The sequence below is a fragment of the Dermacentor variabilis genome, chromosome 1, assembly GCF_050947875.1.
Source record: "Dermacentor variabilis isolate Ectoservices chromosome 1, ASM5094787v1, whole genome shotgun sequence".
Lineage (NCBI taxonomy): Eukaryota > Metazoa > Arthropoda > Arachnida > Ixodida > Ixodidae > Dermacentor > Dermacentor variabilis.
The window spans coordinates 278,199,030-278,220,451 of NC_134568.1; the positions used below are offsets into that span (position 1 = coordinate 278,199,030).

At 45.5% G+C, this 21,422-nt stretch overlaps 1 protein-coding gene across 1 annotated transcript in view; it reads left to right on the forward strand.

Annotated features, from left to right (window-relative positions):
* LOC142565346 (A.superbus venom factor 1-like) overlaps window positions 1-21,422 on the forward strand; it is a 119,457-nt gene that overhangs the window by 37,514 nt on the left and 60,521 nt on the right. Inside the window, exons 12-18 of the mRNA XM_075676254.1 lie at window positions 5,312-5,383; window positions 6,423-6,617; window positions 8,611-8,766; window positions 12,184-12,313; window positions 15,600-15,653; window positions 16,538-16,717; window positions 18,544-18,667. Coding sequence (XP_075532369.1) covers window positions 5,312-5,383; window positions 6,423-6,617; window positions 8,611-8,766; window positions 12,184-12,313; window positions 15,600-15,653; window positions 16,538-16,717; window positions 18,544-18,667 — 911 coding nt within the window. The remainder of the gene's footprint in view (window positions 1-5,311; window positions 5,384-6,422; window positions 6,618-8,610; window positions 8,767-12,183; window positions 12,314-15,599; window positions 15,654-16,537; window positions 16,718-18,543; window positions 18,668-21,422) is intronic.

The following is a 21,422-nucleotide window of genomic DNA, read 5'->3' on the forward strand; positions in this document are numbered from 1 at the left end:
TTAATAGAAATGGTATTGCACATTTGTATCATGAAATTTTCAACGGATAATACATTTTTGAGCCCGTGTCAAATTGTATTTGGACCCGGATGCTTGATATGGTGCGCACATGTCGATTTAGAGGGACGCATTAAACTTGCTCGACACAGGTAGCAGTGTGTAGCTTTAGTGACCCTTAATTTAGCCAAAGCATACGACAGCGTAGAACATGTCATACTTCTTAGCGTTTTAAATAGCGTTTTCCTTGGTATATTATAAATTGGGATACATGAATTTTAAAGGATAGGAAATCTTATTGTTTCCAACGTGGCTTGTTGAGGGCAAAATATAATCAATGAAGAGGACTTTCCCCGGGATCTCTCCTTTCCCCTATTTGGTTTAACGCTTCATTGAGCTCAATTCCATTCTGTGACAACGTACATGCCTGTGCAGACAACATAGAGTTCTTTGCGTCTACGAGTGATATTTACTCATTACAAAGAACACTACTGTCGTACTTAGGAACACTTGAAGGTTGGTTTGCGGATATTCGAATGTCGCCTAATGTTAATAAATGTTCCTTGATTGTTCTTCCTTTGAATGTATCGATCAATATATCTCTCCAATACCATGAGGAAATAATTCTGCAAGTTGATTTCAATGTCAAGGTGTAATATATGATGCAAGACTGAGCTGGCGAAATAATATTGGCCCTGTTGTATTTAATAAGTTTGCGTTTCATATCTATCACAAATATATGTCATGTTAAATATAGGGCAGTACGCGCTTTTGGCATGATGAGCAAACTTTGCCGACACCGTGCTGGGCTACGCAGACATACTCTAATAATGATTTATTGCCTCTACGTTCGACCGATGCTAGAATTTGGGTGCGTGCTATTCTCTTGTGGGCCAGCATACAAGATTAACCCCCTGGTTCTTCTAGAGCGGGAGGCTCTCCGGAATCGTATTGGTTTAATAAATGTTAGAGCTAACAATGTTTTATATCAAGAAATATGCCTGCCTACTCTTCGCTGCAGATTCCGCATTCTAACAGTAAAAACATATTTAAACATTCACGAATCTTCATTGAGACAATCCCAATTTGTATTTATTAGAGAAACGAGGGCATATTTCAATGAGCATTGGTCCTGCTCACATAGACCTCAGGTTTTGTTTGTACAAGCTGAGCTAGATCCATTAAAGGTTAATGTACGCTAGATAATTCGCCCAGACAAGCCCTTGCCTAAAAAAAAGATTAAATTTGATTATATAGCTGCAACCAATACTAAACACATACCGACTACATATTTAAATGACATGTTACAAGATAATTTAACACAATCGGGAATAGATAATGTGATCGCGACTAATGCGTCGATGAGTGAGGAGAAAACTGGTGTAGGTATTTTATCCGAGGCACTATCCTGGACATACGCATTACGCCTTCCGGATTTTACACCCATATTTCTGGCTGAACTATCAGCCAATATTTTAGCTCTTCGAAAACTTCCTTTAAACTACTCAACAGTGCTGATGGTGATTGATTCACTGTCAGTACGCATATCACTAACTCACTTTATCTTCAGACACTACTGTAGGCAATACATCTCTGGTGCCAATAGTACGGGTTCCAGGCTGTCGCGGTATATTCCTAAATGAAATTGCTGACACACTTGCTCGGATATCTCTTGATGGGCCAGTTATGTTCGTTATGCCTACTTCGGCTTATGTCACCGCGGCTAGGTTCAGAAAATTTCCTCCATTACAAGATTCTACAAAACTAAAATCCCAGCGTCGGAATTTAATAATTTGCTGTCTTCATGGAACAATTAATGGTGTCGGACACGTAAATTAGAAATCTCCATAACAAAATTACGCTGCTACCTCCCACTATTAAATTTTTACCTGTATATGTTCGGTCTGGCGCAGTCCCATCTGTGTCCCACCTGCCAGGAGCCTGAAAACATTGATCACTTTGTACTAGCATGCCGTCCATTTAGAAATCACAGAAAAAAATGGAATTTTCATTCCGAAAACTGGCTACTTCTATAGATGCTCAATATATCCTCTCCTTCGGGTCTTCTTCATTGTGCTTTTGCCACAGTAACATCTCCGTGGCCATGTGCGACTACCTCTGGGACACAAGAAGGCTACCATGTTAATTCTCGAAATCAATAATTCGATAGCTCATTAAATCGCTGATTGTGTGTTCGAAATTACACCAAAAATACCACAAAATATGATCTTTATACATAACTACAGATATATTTATTTCTGTATTTGCCAGGTAAATCTATTTCCTAATTATCATGCATGTTCGACCTCAACCTGACTTACTTTTTCGTTTAAGTTTTTTTTCTCTCGGTCTTCCCTTTATCATTTAACCGCCGTCTTCTTGGCCGATCTCCAGTCGTGGGTAAGCTCCACAAGTGAAGAATCAAGCAGACAAGCAAGCAAGCTGTTTTCTCTAACCCAGTTATTTTCTCCTAATTTCTGCGTATATCTCTGGAGAGCAGCCATGGTTTGTGGCGCGTAAGCAAGTTGACGTTCCCGCGCCTCTACCGGGAATGGCGACATCACGGTAGTTGCGTCTAGGAAGCAGGCCGGCCTCCAAAGCGACACCGATGGCGAAGACGCCAGTTTCTACTCGTTCAACAGCGAGGACTTCTTCCATGATGACTTGGAGCTTGTGCGGAGGAGCCACAAGGCAAAGCGAAGAAACAGCAGGGCCTCCCTGTCTTCAAGCACAACGACTGTATATGATTAACTCGGAAAACCGAAGTCACTACGATTCCTTTATTACCGGCGGCGCTTTTCTTTCTTGCAGCCGGCATGCTATCCCGGGCAAAAAGGTTGCCGGCATTTCCTTCCTGTTGAGACTGAGTAGTCTTCGCCCAGCATTGAACACCCGTATAACCTTCAAATAGATGTCTTACAAGAAAACAAATTCCCAGTAACAACGGGTTATTCATTGGTATGTGGCCGATAAAGCGGACTCTACATAAACCCCCACCCCCCGCGCTTTGCGCCGGGTCGCATCGCATCTTTTGGCAAGAACCTTCGTGCCAGGCCTAGTGATGAAGCCTAGGAAAAGGAACATGCCGGCAGTTACCACAGAAATTCTGCTGGCAGACAAGTCACGTGTTCGTGGGCAGCCAATGGAAAAAAAATTACCTGCAACTTTTCGCTCGGCCTACTCTACCGGTAGATGGCAATATAGCCACTGTTCTTTGTACTTGGACTCGCTAACAACAACCTGAGGTGACTCAACAGTCTGTGTACTTCTTGAAGCGGTGTTGCCAACAAGTCGCGGGCATTAGAGTCAATCCCCGTGAATATGTCTTGGCTTTTGAAGTTAAAAATTATGGGGTTTTACGTGCCAAAACCACTATCTGGTTATGAGGCACACCGTAGTGGGAGACTCCGGAAATTTGGACCACCTGGGGTTCTTTAACGTGCACCTAAATCTAACTACACGGGTGTTTTCGCATTTCACCCCCATCGAAATGCGGCCGCCGTGGCCGGGATTCGATCTCGTGACCTCGTGCTCAGCAGCCCAACACCATAGCCACTAAGCAACCACGGCGGGTGGCTATTGAAGTTGCACATGACAATGCGCTGAGAACTTTGAGCAAACTTACGGAACTTGACAGTATGAAGGTCCACTCGTATATCTATCTGGACAGTGGTTCCCCTACTGGTGTCATCTATGACGTGAACGACTCCATCTCCAGCACTGTCTTGCCGATTCCAATGAAGCCAGCGGTTGACGTCGTCGCGATAACTCATGTGTGTCGCCTCAGTACGCCACGCTGTGTGAAGGTAATCTTCAAGGGCGAGTTTATTCCCTCCCACGTCAAGGCGGGCCACTTTGTACACGCTGTGCGACCATTTATTTCAAGGCTACTCCAATGCCGCAATTGCATGTGGTTAGGACACGAGAGCTTCCTTGCGCTGCGCAGAGCCCCACGCTGTATACTCCTATGTAGCCACGGTTCTCAAATGCCCCAATCGCCTTGGATCCCATTATACCTTAGATCTCAAAGGACTGCCTCAAAATGAAGAAGGAAAGGGCGGTCTTGCAGCAGATGACCAGAGACCGTTCGTCTCGCCGGAATCCTGTTGCGTAAGTTATAAAGCGATGCTCCCGACGCTGTCAGACCCCAAAGAACCCTGATGCTTCTATGAAGAGTGCGGCCCATCCGAAGACTCGTCCTTCTCTGCCACTTAGATCTGGCGGAGTCGAGTCTAAAACTGACAAGGTCGTGCCGGAGATCATCAATACGGAAGCTTGGCCCACGCTACCAAAGCCACAGCCGAAGTCACAGCCGAAGCCACAGCCGATGCCACAACCGATGCCACAGCCGGAGTCACAGTCACATTAAAGGATACAGCGCACCGCGGTAGAGTCTGCCGCACCGACTCCCGACGAATTGCCCGAAGGAGACCGGCAAGTGGTTGTGATGCCTCGGTCCCTCATAAATGCCCCACGCACACTCTTAAGCAAGCTGCATACTCCGTCAGCGCGAAGTGCAGTGCAAGTCCTGGTATGCTCTTTATCCAGTGCTTGCAACTCTCGAGTAAGCCCCATGGCTGATCGGCAGCCTCCCGTTCGCACAACCACTGGCCCTAGGATCATCCAAGATGCCTTCAACGCACATTACCAGCTATGTGACGTGACTTTGGTGCCACGGCTCTTCGTTGCACATATAGTGTTCACTCTCTTCCTCTTTACCTCTTTCTGTTCCCCTTTCGCTTACCCCCAGTGCAAAGTATATCAAACCAGACGATCGTTTGGCTGACCTCCGTGCTTTTCTTTGCCTTGCTCTCTTTGCATTCAATTTGTGAGATTTTAAAAACAAAGAAGAACTGACTTTTACGCAGTCTTTATTCCAAACTCATGAAGTATTGTTGTTGTTTGTATTGCATGTTTGGGTAAATTTTTTTTGTCCGTTAGTGTCAATTTTGTTTAGTTCATTTAGTTATGCTGCATTCGCTCCTTGCAATTGTATAATTTCCTTCGTTAGGTTTATTGTAACTCCTAATCTTGTTTTGCATTCTCCAGTACTTACTTTCTTCCATGTTTCCTTATATATGATGTTATTTGTGGTTGTCCTCGTTGCTTTAGAAAACACATATTTATAAATAACAGGACGTCCCGATACAGTCTTTGACTATGGGACCTCCTTCTGTATATTATTCTTTTGTATAACCTGTAATCTATAATGAATAAATCAATTTCAATTTCAATTTAAAGGCTGTAGTGACCCATAGACACAATATATACGCTGGGACATAGCATATATTAAATGAACTGTCATTTCTTGCAGGCAAATCAATTCTATGAAGCCGTTTTGTTCATTCATCAATTCGACAAAATCAGTTCCTCGGTTTACTATGTGGTAAGATTTTTTTCTTTCTGTCTTGTTGTTCTATGCCTTGTTGTATGGCATTTCTTTTTAGCCGTAAATCAGGATCTGCCGTGAGTCATCAACGAATAACTGAGCGAGTCTTCACAAAGAGGTGTTAGTATCACGATGGGGCTGAGCCTGCTTTCCCGAACCACATTAGTATAAGGGATGTTATTGCAGAATTACAAAGGTTCTTGCTCGGGAAAGCAGCTTGCGATGAGTCGGCCGCCTTCGCTAATAAAGTGCCCACCGTCATGCTAGGCTAGCACCTGCTCTAACGAACAATTCTAGCGTAAGATGATGTTTAAAGAGGAGGGAAGGGCGGGTGGGGAGGAGGGGATAGCTGTGTAGTGAAAACGTATTCGAAGCCCGTTTTCGCTGATCAGTGCCATGCTAAACCAGTTCGTAAAAGCAGGTGCGGTCCAGTCTTGAGAGCGAATATATCACTAAAGAAGTCAGTCGACCAGAAATCAAATGTTGGTAAAATAAATCTTCGTGGGCTAAATCCACAAAGCTTTTATAACCTCGCATTAACCATATAAATAGTACCCGGCCAGTCGTAATAGCGCAATAACGGAACACCGATAACGTCGCGAGTGTGTTACACGCTGTTTACTTGTGTCGTTCCATTGGGCAAGTTGACTAGGCCGCTACAGTAAGGCATTCAGCACAGATGCTATTAGTAGCTCTTCGCCATTGGCAGGCCGCATTTGCTAATTATACGTCTCACGTCAGGATTGGTTAAAATTTTCTCTTACGCTAGAAATGTTCGTGCGAAAATGGAGTCTGGAGAAATGAAGTGGAGTCTCCGCGTGTTGCTGTCATGCTGGGCAGAAACGCAATCGTTAGGGTCTAAAACACGTTGCAGAAGATGAAAAGATTTACAACATCTAATTAACCGCTTCGCGAAGGCTTCGGTTCCCAGAGGTGCCAAAATCTGTATAGTATTTCCTAGTTCTGTTTACTTTTGTACAGCAAGGACATGGCTCGCCGAGATTGTTTTCAAACTGTTATATTTTCATGCCTTCAGGTCCTGTCCAAGGGGAGAATACTAATGGTTCAGAAGCTGCCTGCAGGAAGAAGAATCGAGGAAAATATAGTGATACCTGTCACGCCTGAGATGACACCCAGCTTCCGCGTGGTGGTATTCGCCGTGCTTGGTGGACACGTCGTTACAGACTCCATTCACGTTTATGCCCAGCCAGCGTGCACGAACACGTCTCATGTAAGTGCAGCAGTGGTGCGCTGCTTACAGTTCTGAAAATCAATCTGCGAATGAGTGAGCCACACAGACCAAAAGCGAATCTTCTATATAGAAGTCAATCTCGCCATGTAGATTTAAATAAAATCACAATAAAAAGAAGGATAAGCACAATTTTGCACATCGCGAACTAGAATTCTGCAGCCATAACCGGAATATGATGAGCAAAGTGACCGTTTAACCCAGAAACGAGATCCTGCAGAAGACGAATGACATTTGCGACCCGTCGAGTAAGGGCTGCACCAGCTGTTTCCACAGGACACATGGGAGCAGTTATGCTTATTACAAACTTTGCTTTGATCGAAAGCGTGCGGGGTAATTACGGCGCGTGTGTGATTTTTCCTATGAACTAAACATTTGGCCACGAGTATATCAGAACGGCGGTTTGGCATCCATTTTGAGAAAGTAACTAATATTAATATTCCCTGTAAATACAACAATGATTATTTTTGTTTACACGTGCTTGTAACGTTCGTGGTCTGTTATCCTTACCCGTGCGCATTGAAAGAAAAGCTGCTTGTTTTGATTGTCGGGATGAGAGCAGTAAAAACCAGCAGACATGGTCATTAGTTTGAGCAAGCAAAGTAGCCCTGATGGAATTACGCCAGTCTTGGTGCATGCTGTGGTCCGAGAGATTGCGACAGAAAAGAAGCAAAATAAAGGAAAAGAAAGGAAAGCAGAATAACGAATTTCATTGAGATGAAACGGACGCGATGAGGATACTTGGTCAGTGGTCATAGAACGTCGCCGTGCGCTACGTTGGCGAGTTCATTCGAAAAAGTCTATACAACGAGAGGAAATACCAGTGTTCATTGAGCACGTGGCCCCAAGTTTTGAGTTAATCTTCTCAATTAGCAAGTACTTGAATAGCGGCAGATGCGCTTCTTGGATGAAGGACGTGCTCTGAGCCAACCACGGCAGCAGTGGAAAGTCACTGTACAGCCATGGCTTCAAAAGGCTTGTTTGATGACAATGGTGAAGTAAAAGTGTCTGTTCTTACTTTTAAGTCGAAACACAATATGGATAACCTTTTCTCAATACGACTGGTACTTGAAGAAATTCTTACCTAATTGGCGTCATCTGTACGACATACCCGTACCTATAAGTATATATACGCGACCAGTGTTGCCATAGCTACGTTACACGTATAACATGACCACATGTCAGCCAGACTGTGCATTAACTATACATGGCGAAGTAATAGGTTAAGGTGTCATTCACAGTACATGTGTTGCAAGAAAGACCAAGCCAGACTAGCGCCTGTGTGGTGCATTCTTCCTCCTGTGTTTAAATGCGAGGCTCCCAGAAACAACTGCCAGTGAGAGAACACGTGGTAAAAGCACCTTTACTGTTTTTGCAACCGCTCTGAGAACTGCCGAGAGGCGCAGTCCTGAACGTGTGTTTACTAATGCCACCCAGCGCACCCAAAGGCTACAACGCCACGCATGTGGCAAAAATCGTTCATCAAAACATCTCCAAAAGCCGCTTTGCGGATGACTGCGTGGTAGAACCCCACTCTGCTTTGGTCATGAAGATGTGAGGCAGTGGATGAAATTCTCACGTTGAGGCGCCCTTTCTTCTCTTATTATTCAGCTACCGTCCGAATATTTAAAATAATTGTCTTTTGTCGAATTTCATTTTCCCGTGGTTATTACTGCAGCCTTTAGGTAGTGCATAGTACCGATTCGGTCGGGTCCTGTGGATGCTATATTATCCAGGGTATGCAGAAAATGCAAGTTGTTGGCACAGTGGCTGCAGTGGATATGAACGATAAACACATGTACCCTTTCCCGCATTGCTCAGGTATCGCACATTGTCCTTATAAATATATGGCGTGGATAATATCCGAACATACATGGTGGCTAGGACTATCATTCTACAAGAAGTCGCGCCCTGGAAACGATCACCCCGGGATGATGCTTGTGACGGCATCGCTTTCATCGCTTGTGCATTTCAGTTCACCCTCGAAAGGAAGAATTTGGGAGCGGCATCTGAACCTATGGCCCTTGAGACGCTAGTAGTTCAGGGCACGCCTGGAACCCTTGTTGGCTTGTTGGGCGTAGACCAAGCACTCTACCTGCTGAGAAAAAAGGATCTCCTCACAAGGAACAAGGTAATGAATATATTAAAAGCGCTCTCGCTTCTGGACGCCTAAACTGGTCCGAGAACAAGGGCGTAATTGTCCAGCATTACTCGTAATAAGGACCCAGTCATTTATAAAGGATACGGAGCGGAACAGTTGAGACCCGATCGCAAAACGCGAAAGGTTTTCGTTGACTTATTCGAAATAATGCCGCCGTTAACTCCTTCACCTCCTTCACCTCCTTCCCCTCTAACGCCGTTAGAGGGGAAGAGATGCAGAAACAGCATACTGGATAGACGCGACGGAGAAGTCTGCGCCTGATATATGTCAAACAGCCAATGAACTCAAAATATAAATGTTTTACGATAACTTAAAGGACAGTTCACTAGTGTTCGAAGGCAGATCAGGATGTTTGAAAACACAGTGTTATAGAAAAAAGAATGCCGATAATGATTATACATGGCGCAGCATGAAGAAATAGCGCGGAAAACATACAGAATATTTTATTAGCTTTTAATTGCATTCATCAAGTAGTATGCGAAGACGCAGTGATCCAACCCAAGAGTTTGGGCTTTAAGTATAACATCTGCCGTGGAGAATAGCAATAGGCGACTGGAGTTTTGGTGGCACGAAAGCAGGAAACATAAACAATATAACTTAGGGTGATACGTTTCTGTTAGGTTCGATTATGTGTCAACGCGAAGCAATTGTCTTAAGTTCCCATAACAAGCGTAAAAGATCGGTAAATATAGAGAATCGTGGCGTCCTTCACCACCCCGTTTCAAGGGGGCTTTTCATAATATCCATCCATCCAGCTAGGTTCAAATCCACTACACTAAATAGACCACATACATCATAGGCTCTCTTCCGATGTGGTATACTGGTATGAAATTTCTAGTTTTATATTTATTTGTGCATGACTATACTTGCAGTTTATGTCCTACGCTTCCATATGAAGTAAGTGGAGCGCTAAAGCAAATATGTTAGTGTAAACATGAAACATAAAGAAAACTGGGGCCGTATAACGTAAAACTATTCCAATATGTTTCTGTTCCAATCTCTTGACGTCAAATTTGCGCAACCGCCGACGCAAGCATCGCGCGATCACCCGCAGGGTTGTCTGAACAGACCAATCAAACGCTCTCCTCGTTCATAGGAGGTCACTTTTGTTTGCTTGAAAAACGAATAACATTGCCTATACTGAGCGGCTTGTCGTATCTGATTGGCTGACAAGAGGCGAGTAGAACGCTCAAGTGGAGAGGGATTCGATGGGGCCGAGCCACTGCACTGAAAATCGATAACCGGATGAAGAGGGTGGTGCCGGCGTCTGCGATTGGTCCGCTTTCTCTTACATAGCTTGCGGTGGCTCGTCGACAGTCGCGGCGGCATGCAACGGAAGCTTAAGAATGACGCTAAAACGGATCCTCAGCAAAGAAGAGTTGGCAGAACGAGGTCGTAAACGTGCCGAAAGTTCTTGAAAACGTTACACGGCCACGCAACAAGTTTTATTACACGCAAACAAACCTATATATATGCTCTCCGGCAAAAGCGAGTAGCCAGTGCCGGGGCGATCGGCGGCAGCCATCTTTTATTCCTTTCGGAACGGGGAAGCCTACGGCTATTCAGAAGAAACTTCAGTTTTGTTCGGCATCTTTAACGCGTACGCGTCACTTTGACGCGGTAAGATTTTGCGGTTTTGTGACGTCGCGTGAGAGGCAGGTGAAGTGGGTGCAGCCCGAAAACTTTGGACCAATAGCCGAGGGCTAATGGCAAAAAGGCGTCGAATCAGAAATAAATATTTTTGTTTCTTCGGTCAAATTATGCATAATCAGCGTGTACACGTCATATCACGAGGGGAGCTATTGTGGTCTTCATGACGTCGCGTGACATACATGTGAAGTGGGGGTGGTCCAAGAAAGTTTTTAACCAATCGCGGTGGGCTGATTGCATAATTGAAATAGAAAAGTTTGGAATAGTTTTACGTTATAGCGCCCCTGTGGGATTTGCTTTGTGAAACTTGGGCCGTCACCGCCCCATTAGCAAAAGCTCGCTAATATTGAGCATTGGGTGTTCTGTATCTGTTCAAAAAAACATTCCTGGATAAACTATCTAATGAAATATGTAAAAACATTTTTAAACATTGTTAACATTTCTGATGCCCGTCAGCTCCCTTAGTCAAGCTTTTCAACCAGCACCAGTAAGCAAATAGGGACGGCAGCGTGTTAACGTATATCTCTTTGTCAACTACATCGCAATTGCGACAGAATATTTTCCCCGTGCCAATATGGAGATATACAGCGAAGTGAAACGCTTCCGCGGACCTCCGTGCGTTAATCGCATAATTAAATGAGGAAAGTTGTCGTACTCAACGTCCATATTCCACCGTTTAACATAACGATACACCTCCGGCACATTAGGTGTATGTCTCAGCGGCAGTGTAGACGTCCCTTAAACAGATAAGCGCGTCACTGTGTTTCTAATAGCCCGCTCTTGTCACGAAATTGGGAACTGATTTCGCGAAGGTTTTCTTTCGTGAGTGCTATCTTTGCCATTAGTCGGTCGCCTACGCTAATGATATGCCCAGTATCTGAATTGGCGTAAATTTTCTCTTAAGAGCAAATTAAGAGTAATAGCTTTTTGCGCATGCGGGCTTAGGTTCCTTAGAAGATGATACGTGGTGCCAAAATTTTCACAGCTTAAGCTGTCGAATAGTGCAGTTCAATTATCTCTACTAAAGCCTAGAGAGTGAAGCTCCAGCCTAGATACGAATTAGTTCGCATCAACCGTTCTCATTGACCGGCACCATTCACTTATAATATTTTTGCTATCATGAATCTCAGATGCTCGCTGTAATGAGCCGGCCTAGTGTGCGAACTTATTAGGGAACACGGGTGCTCGATTTGTATTCATAAATCACTTCATACGCTGAAGCGGCTCGTAAAAACAGCTGCCGGCCGATTCTGCTAGCGAGTATAATATTAACGCATAGGCGGCCGGACGATAACAAATGTTCCTGGAGAACGAAAATTGTTCTGAATACGACTTGAGATCCCGTGTTTGAAAAGCAGTTCGTATACGCTGAAGCAGTTCGCATGAAAAGGAACAGGCCAGTCACGATAGCGAAGGTCACAACGGAACACAGGGCACAAAGTCGCAGCCAATGACAAACACTTCTTACGAACGAAAATGTTTTGTAAACTCTGTTTCTCATTAGCCGATCACGTTCGCTAATATAGGTCCAGTAACACAATAGTGTTGAATAAGCGCTTAGTAAACGAACAACAGCATCCGCATTATGCTTATTATGCTTTTCTTGTGACAAATTCTGAACACTTTGTAGACTGTGCTACTCACAAAAGTGTAAGCAGTGAACTGTACTGATAGAACCGTGTCTGCAAGCCGACTCGACGTGAAAACTTTCTAATTCGCACCCCGTGTGCTGGGCAGCTGTTCCAGTCTCTGGATTCCAAGGATCTCGGCTGCGGCGCGGGCGGAGGCACGACCGCGGTCGAAGCCCTTTCCAGTTCCGGAGTCGTGCTCATCACGCGAGATCCCGTGAGCAACCCCTTGAGAAGCGGTGAGATACTCGGCCAAGGGTCAGAGTCTCGGAGACCTGCATGTCATAGACTGACATATTTGGTTGTTTGGGTTCCTTTTAAACTCTTGGCATAAGATGAAGGAAATGCTTGCGCTGTTTAGACATGGGGCCTTATAACGTAAAACTATTCCAATATGTTTTTATTCCAATCCCCTGAGTTCAAATTTGCGTAACCGCCGACGTGAGCATCGGGCGGTCGCCCGCAGCGTTGTCTGAAAAGACCAATCAAACGCTCTCCTCGTTCATAGGAGGTCACTTTTGTTTGCTTGAAAAACGAATAACATTGCCTACACTAAGCGGCTTGTCTTATCTAATTGGCTGACAAGAGGCGAGGAGCATGCTCAAGTGGAGAGGGATTCGATGGGGCCGAGACACTGCACTGAAAATCGATAACCGGATGAAGAGGGTGGTGCCGGCATCTGCGATTGGTCCGCTTTCCCTTACTTAGCGTGCGGTGGCTGGTCGAAAATCGCAGCGGCATGCAAAGAAAGCTTAATAATGACGCTAAAAGGGGTCTTCAGCAAAGAATAGTTGGCAGAACGAGGTCGTAAATGTGCCGAAAGTGCTCGAAAAAGTTACACTGCCACGCATTTTTTTTTAGTATACGCAAATAAACCAATGCTCTCAGGCAGGTGCGAGCAGCCCGATCGGCGGCAGCCATCTTTTATTCCTTTCGGAACGGGCAGCCTGCGGCTATTCAGAAAAAATTTCAGTTTTGTTCGGCATATAATGCATTTTTAACGCGTACACGTCACTTTGACGCGGTGAGTTTTTGTGGTTTTGTGACGTCGCGTGACAGGCAGGTGAAGTGGTTGCCGCCCGAAAACTTTGGACCAATAGCCTGAGGGCTTATGACGAAAAGGGGTCGAATCATAAATAGCTATTTTTCTTTCGTTCGGTCAAATCATGCATAATGAGTGTGTACACGTCATATCAGATGGGGAGCTATCGTGGCTTTTGTGCCTTCGCGTGAAAGACAGGTGAAGTCAGGGTGATCCGAAAAAGTTTTTGACCAATCGCGGATGACTGATTGCAGAATTTGAATAGAAAAGTTTGGAATAGTTTTACGTTGTAGGGCCCATGCACTCTAAAAAAAAGTCTACACCCTTTGGGGTGTATATCTGCCGCACAACAATAATCGTCATCTGCCTTGCTTGCGTTTCCTTTCTTGAAAACGCCGCGCTCGCTATTTTCCTGTCGGCAATGCTATGTCATGCTGATAGCGCACACTCCGTTCGTTACAGGGAATTACCGGGCTCGCAGCGTTAAAGAAAGGAAATGCGGACAAGACAGGTGACGTTTATTGTTGTGTGGCAAGATACGACTCAAAGGGTGTAAACGTTTCTTAGAGTGTGGGGGAATCCTTGTACCGCAATCCGGCAAGTGCCATAGATCTTGTACACATATGGCTATACTGATGCACTGGTACAATTAGTTTTTGCAGGTAAGCGAGTTTCATTACTTGGTGTAAACAAGAACAAAATAATTCCAATTTGAATACGGCAACTGGCATTAAGATGCGATGTATGTGTGTTTAACTTGACCCGTCTATAACACGACTGGAAAGAACTAAAATATCCTTGAGACATAAAATAAATCGTCTTGTTCTTTATTTACTGGGCCTTCCTGACTTTCTGTTGCTAACACTTGACGCGCACGACAAAGAACTGAGTGGTCTCCGTCCGAATTTTGAAAAACAGCGCTTGGTCACAAGGCTGCGAAAGTCGCAGCTCAATGAATATCGGTCTTCGTAGACGGCGTCCGGGAGTATGCGTAGTCGGCAAATAGTAAGCGCCACACTTATATCAGAAGTGTCCCACCACGCGAAACACTTACAATACTCCTAAGTAATCAAGCCGTAGAGATCTATCGGCCGGGAGTGGTTCAGTGCGACCCCGCAACACACCCATGACTGCACTGTTATTTCTCGCCCATTATTCTAAGTTGTTTTCTAGCGGTTTCAAAATGGTTCAGTAAGATTGCTCAAGTAGTGTTTGTCGACTTCAGAGTCTACAGGAGTAGCCCTGCCATTAAAATTTACAATGGTACTCCCAACTTTGTTTTACCGTTTCATTCGGTACCGTGGCGGTGAACCAATTACAAAGAAATCAAGAAGTCCGCAAGTTTGCAAGATACCTAAAGATATAAGTTAAACTTTTATCACATAGGTTTCCAATGTGAAGTCTCATAAGATAACGCATTAGATTTGTGAACGTGATGGACTAGAAATAAGGTTTAAATATTTCTACTGACGCGACGTCGTCTTCTGTCTTCTGCCGGGTCTTTGAAAATGATGATCACGATACAGAAGTGAGTAGAAAGGCCCTGTACGGGCGCAACAGAAGCGAACTGTGTAGATCGCACGGACATCCATCCACCCGTACGCTTGTCTGTTTGTCTACACGTACGTACTATGTATGTACGCGTGTAATTTTAATACAAGAGGACAGCAAACTACGTTAGGACATTGTTTTAGTCATGATGCATTGCCTAATATCCTTAAAGAAAAGAAAGTCGCAGTTTCGCCCGAAAGGCGAAGAATCGATTGCGATAGCAAATTCGTAGATAGCGATACGGAGTAAGGGTAGTAGTTTTATCAGCCGTATAAACGTGTAAACATTCGCTTACTAACTAAATTAACAAGTGTGCTGTCGCGCGCACGCAAGCAAACACGAACACATCTCACTCGATTACCGCCGAAACTCGCTGTCGAAACGCTGGAGTGAGGAAGCGTGGCAGCGAGAGCAGCAAACAGCAGCGAGCGAATTGACCTTCCTGCTGTCTCTCGCTTCAACGCGAACTAAGCGGCGAAAACACAGCGCACACGAAGCTATCAGCCCTCAGCCAACCTGCGACTCTGTCCTGATCGCAGATCGCTTTCATGATAGATCGCTTTCAGCAGGGCGCGGCTGAGCGCAGCCGCGCCATACGCAGCAACCACCGGAGTGGAACGCTTTTTCTCCCCCACTCCATCCCTCCCACCCGGTTTCTTGCGCGCGACGGAAGACGGCGCGCTTCCTCCCCACTTTCCTCCCTTGCACTCGCAAGATTGACCGTCATCATCGGCTCACCCTCGCACGCTTTCACTCGCACATACAGCATACGGCGCGTGGGGACAATGTTATCGCCCCTAGACTTTATATGGAAGATCACGGTGGCGGCAGCAGCAGAAATTCACCTCGAATGTCCATATAAGTGCTATACCAATAAAACGATACCTGCGAACACAAGCCGATATTTAACGTTTGTCTTCTTTTTATTTCAGACGTAGCCTGCCACGAGCACCGAAGAAGAAAGCGAGAAGCAGCGATCAACATCTGTAAGCTCAAAAATTACTTGATGCCACAGCAATAACAATTTGGATAGTATGCGCCTCACCTTTAAATTTCTTATACGAGTTATGGGAACGAGGCGTACAGGTGCGCCGCAACTTCTCTTATGTTGAACACAAGGGCTGAGCACTTGTATTCCAGGATGAGCTAGCACCGTTGGGAGGGCTCTCCGCATCAAACCGTATCGATCATTAGTATCAACCACTTTATTGGACTTGGGATATAGAAAAGAAAGTAGTTTCCCCTTTTCTTTTGTTTGTTTGTTATCTAAACAAGATTCACACGATGGGCTGGATCGCTCATTCAGTCTGCAAATGAGCGTGACGGGGCAGAGATGCAGCGAGTCTGTGGCGTGGTTCCGCGGCACTCGGCGACGTCATGCTCATCCGCAGATTTCGAACCGTCTTGCGTATGCAGTCGTAATAAATTCGACAGGGAAAGGCACATCGTTAGTTGGGTATTACCAAAACTGCTTAGTTTAAATTGTAGGGTTTAAGGTCCCGATGCTGCACGATAGAGCTGTGAGAGACGCCGTAGTCGAGAACTACAGGTATGTTAACTAAGTTTTGACCAACTCAAACAGATATATTTACCGTACACCCATTGCACGCTACACACGATCGGTTTTCGCAGTCCGCCTCCATCGGAATGCGGGCGCGCCGCGGCCGGGAACCGAACCTCCGATCTCGTGCGCGTTAACGGAACGACATAACCACTGATCAACCACTGGGACAAGTCGAGACTGTTACTTTCAGCATTAAAATAATATGTTGAGACGCTGGATATACGTGCTAAATGCTACCGCATTCTTATATCTCTCGCATGAAAGTATAGAGCGTCGTGCGCCGCTGTACACCACTGTCCTTCGCAGTGGAAGAGTACGAGGACGAGACGCTGCGCATGTGCTGCTCTCGCGGCCAGAGGCCGGACCGGTTCTTACGCCCGTGCTCTAAAAGAGTGGAGATCCTGATGATGTACATGGAGCAAGGAAACACTAATGTCAGCCAGGAGTGTGTGGATGCTTTCAAGCGGTGTTGCGAGCTAGGAGAAGGTAAGAACTCGACGATTTAATTCCAAGGTCACAAATCGTGAGAATAACACTTTATTTCTGGGGACTAGAAGTGTTACAAACGTATGACAAGGTATACGTTATTTGTAAGAGTATTGTTCTGTGCTGTAAGTAAGTATAAAGTTTTTCTTGCTACTTCCAGCACTCTTGTAAACTGTGCGTGTGTTCATACAAGCCTCTTCCACTCAGTCTTCCATGAGTATGCTATATTGACGACCCATCCTATGGATGTTTACAGGAATGAAATTCCTTGTTTTATGAGTCCACGAATGTTACTTACGGACCATTCGAAGCGCTCTTAAAGGCTCAAGTTCTCTTAGAGAGTATGACGGCTAACTTATTTAAAGTGCAGATGTATGTTACCCTAGTTATGTCTATCAATACGTAATGTGATACACAACATCACATCCTCATTTTATTTGTTAGACAAGGAGTAGAGAGCACTGTTTGCTGGCGCCAATGCCTGCTTCAGTATTTACGTCAAAACAAACAAAAAATGTGACCCAAGCTTTTAGATAATACCGGCCATGTGCCCATTGGTAAGATCCACAGAATTTCAACATGAAGCACATGCTAGCACCGCCCGTTTTCAGCAGTAAACCAATCAACAAAACAATCACTTCACAACGTCGGTTACAACAAACTATACAAACGGCGGTAAACTGCGATATGTGTAGTGTTCGCTCCCTTTTTAAACGATTTCACTTTTATACCAGCGCAACCACCTAAATGATCGATCAATAGATTGCAGGTTATCCATTATTGCAGCTAAAGTTTGTTTAATAACGTCCAACACTAGAGGAATGATGGTTACTCGAACGAGTAAAACTCAACATAAGCACACTACTCATTGAGCAACTCGGCATTTGGCGGCCTCCCCCGGTCACTAACTGTACAAAGGGTTCAAAGTCCCAAAACAGGACAGAGGCTATGAGACACGCCGTAGTGGAGGGCAAAATCGAACAAGTTGAAGCACCACGAAGCCGAAGACTGATAACAACGCAGTGCCATTACTAACTCGTTTTAATGTCAGTTAATCAGAACCGATAGAAGGCACGAGAAATCACACACGCAACAGAGCACGAAACAAGATAGGATGTCTCCCTTTACATTGCATGCACACGAACCTCATTCATTTGCAGATTTTGTCTTGACCGTTCACGTTTGATTGCGTTTTCGTTTATGCAGCGACCCCCATCGTTTGCCTTACATGGGCTTCATATACCCCATGGCAGCAGAATTCGGTGCATCACTGTGACGCAGCATTTTACATGCAGATCCAATTGTTAGCGCCTGAGCCTTTCTTTTTTTATTTTCCTGTGTGTACGAAGTACAGGAACACAGTCGACCCAACTAGCATGAGGCAGAAAAAGTGAGGGGTATGCCATACCGGTTCGCAACCTTCGTCAAGTTGTACGACACTCTGTTGATGTAGGGTATTACTTCACTTCTTTGTCGAGTTACCATGCTCTGTGCGTGCGTTCCTGCAATTTCTACAGCATGGTTTCTGCAACAGCTGTTATTATAGTTTACTTGGTAGGCAGCTAACAATAACGTTTTAACATGGTTGTCCAAACTATTCGACATTAGGTGACCGCATGATTTTGAAAGGGCCAACTCAAGGTACAGAAGAACGCTAGTTCATCGAAAGGTTTTCGGCTGCGCGCTATCGAAAGGCAACAAATGCTTCTGCGCATGCAGTGAAAATAGCCAACAAGCTTCACAAAAAGCTTGACATAGAGTACTGAGTGGAATACGGTTTGCACTTTCAGTTGTTGCGCTATTCACTGAAACAAACTTATTTCCAGGTTTCGGTGTTATGAGGTCAGGCGACGCTGACATACAAGGGCTCACAGATGAGCTATCAGAGGGCCACACAGAAGTCCGCGAGGATTTTCGTGAGACTTGGCTGTTTGACACTATTGCTATTGGGTGAGTACAGACGACAAGTGCCATCAAGGTCCGTGTTAAAAGAACTTCTCTAGCGTAACTGCTCTCGGGATAGACGTTTGCCGTAGTGATCCCGTCATCACCACGGCCAAAGCTATAACATCGTAAGAGATAAGGTTGGGAGGGGGGGGGGGGATGCTGATTTCACGTCATTGAGGAAACGCTCGTACGAAACAATGACTGAAAAATAAAACATTTATTTATTTAGTCAGGACGGCTTATTCGACTAAGTAGGGAAATGGGTGGCAGAAACATAAAGAGAGAAAAAACCAAGGGGGAAGACATTCAGAATGTGGGAAGGGGAAAGGGTGCAAACAGCCATGCGGCGTCAAATAACTCGCAAGACGCCCCTCTTTATCGCGAATTCACAAAGAGCCAAGAGACGTTCCCTGGTTCCCGGGCGGAGTGATCCACTCCTCCAACGTCGCTATTCTCGCAGCATATACTTCTGCATGCTATACTGTGGAACGCGAGACAACTCCACAGTAGATGGCGCACATTCAGCCTCGCAAAAGTTTTGTGAATACGGGTCCGAGGTCGGTATTTGCTAAACTTGTCGCACGTAAGTGCGCGCTATAGCGGTCAACGAAGCGGGTGTTTTGCCTTTATCAAGCGCACCGATACCAAGAGCGGTGGAGGCGCAAACGCCACCCACTCTGCGAATATACTTACGTAACACAAACTTTAAGAATACAACCCACCTATAGCGCCTGTATTCGCAAGGCTTCTCTTGCATAAGAGTGTCGCCTCATTGGCCAACGCTGGGACGCCCGCCAGTTATAAGTGATCGGTGTGATCAGAAACGGGACGATCACCGTGGTGATGACCGCACTTGCGAAAAAGAAATTTTGTTCGTAAAAAAAACACTGTTTTTTACTCTAGAACTGCTAGTATAAGAGAAGATGTCAGCCACATGTGATCTTGGACATATTATTAGCGAAGGCGGTTCACTTAAGGCACTGTTTGGTGCCCCGTATTCGCTTGGGTCTCAAAAATTACTCTTCGCACTCCCCTAATTTGGGATCCCTGTCGAATCATTGCGAATAGTGGCCCAAGTAGAAGCAAATGCATCTCGGATCTCTGACCCTACGCGCAGCAGTGGGTGATCTGCAGGCTGCTTTCATTTTTAGTCTCTACGTGCACGTGTTATTTCATTTGTGTACGTTCTCACATGCGCGCCTATACATCTCTAATAACGCTAGAACATCATACGCCTTTCAACTCTTAAGAACGCTGGCAAATCAGTCGGGCGGAAATCTGCAGGGTGTAGAAAGTTTCATGAAAGTAAAAATTCTGATCCAACCGAGAAAAAGCACGATACTACAAAAAATCGTACGGGTTTATCAAAAATAAAGTATAAAACATTCGCCCTGACATGGGGACCGAACTCAGAACCAACGTTCGATACGGTCACCTACCACCTGAGTTAGCTATACATGTATATAGGAGACTGGCAACTCGCAGAGCCAGACCGATTTAGTCGGCAGATCGAAGCACAGGGACGCTGAATATAAAAAAAATAAGTTCTGCAAAAATTCGCGAGGGGGAGGAAGTATCGTGAAGGAAAAAAAATGGTCATCTGAAGGAAAATATTGTCATCCACCTAAAGGTCTTCCTTTATTAGCGCCGCCTGTTTTCGCCTTTTGCATCTATAATTTCCTGAATCTCTTAAAAGGTCCCTCACTAGGCCCCTTATAATATGTTTGTCATGCGCTGGACGTTGTTACGTTTCCTCTAGAGAGAGTTCTGCCGCAATTTTCTTTTTTTTTTTTTTGAAATCAGCTCATTAATGGCCGACATAGAAATATTTGAGTGCCACGAACCCATGCTTTCAGGAGGCGAGCTCCACTGCCAAGCGAGACGCTCTCTCCACTTTCCTTGTCTAGGCCTCCGCAAGTGAAATTCCTTCCCTGCGCTCTTCCATACCGGACGTCGAGCATCACGTGACGCATACGTCACGGGCTCCGCCTTCATTCTTTTTTTCTTCTCGCTTTATTTCGGCGCGGCGCACTTCCGCTGACGGAGTAGCGCGCGAGCTGTTGTGATTGTCTCGTTTAACGCAGCGCACGATTTTGGGCGCTGTGCACGAGGACAACTGACTAGCGGTACAAGTGAGTGCTACACGCAGGCACGTACCCGGAGGGGGGGGGGAATTAAGCGGCATACCCCCCTCACCGCCCACGCCACCACTCTTCACACGCATTCCTACAGCGCCGACAAATCAATCTATTCGGCTGTCAACGTTTTGCTGAATTTTGCAGCGAAAGCTGTATATGCCTAACATTCCGTAGTTTTTTCGGCGTCCGTAAACAGGAACAATCATCATGTGGGCCGATCCTGGTGATGTGCAAGAAGGGTCCAAGCTCAATGGCACGGGCTTGGGAACCTGAACCAGCCTTCCAAGTCTTCGGGATGGGCAGACGTTCGGGGAGTGCTTAACGCCTGCTTCACCTCCGCCGCGGGTCGGCCCGGCATTAATTGCATTACCTTTGAGATGGACCCACGTATGGGGAGTACTTAACGCCTGCTTCACCTCCGCCGCGGGTCGGCCCGGCATTGCACTACCGTCGGGAAGGAAGGAAGGAAAGAAGGAAGGAAGGAAGGAAGGAAGGAAGGAAGGAAGGAAGGAAGGAAGGAAGGAAGGAAGGAAGGAAGGAAGGAAGGAAGGAAGGAAGGGAGGGACGGGGGGCGGTGGGTTGCGCCAACAAGCTCTTGCTATTATAATGCCTAATGTCCT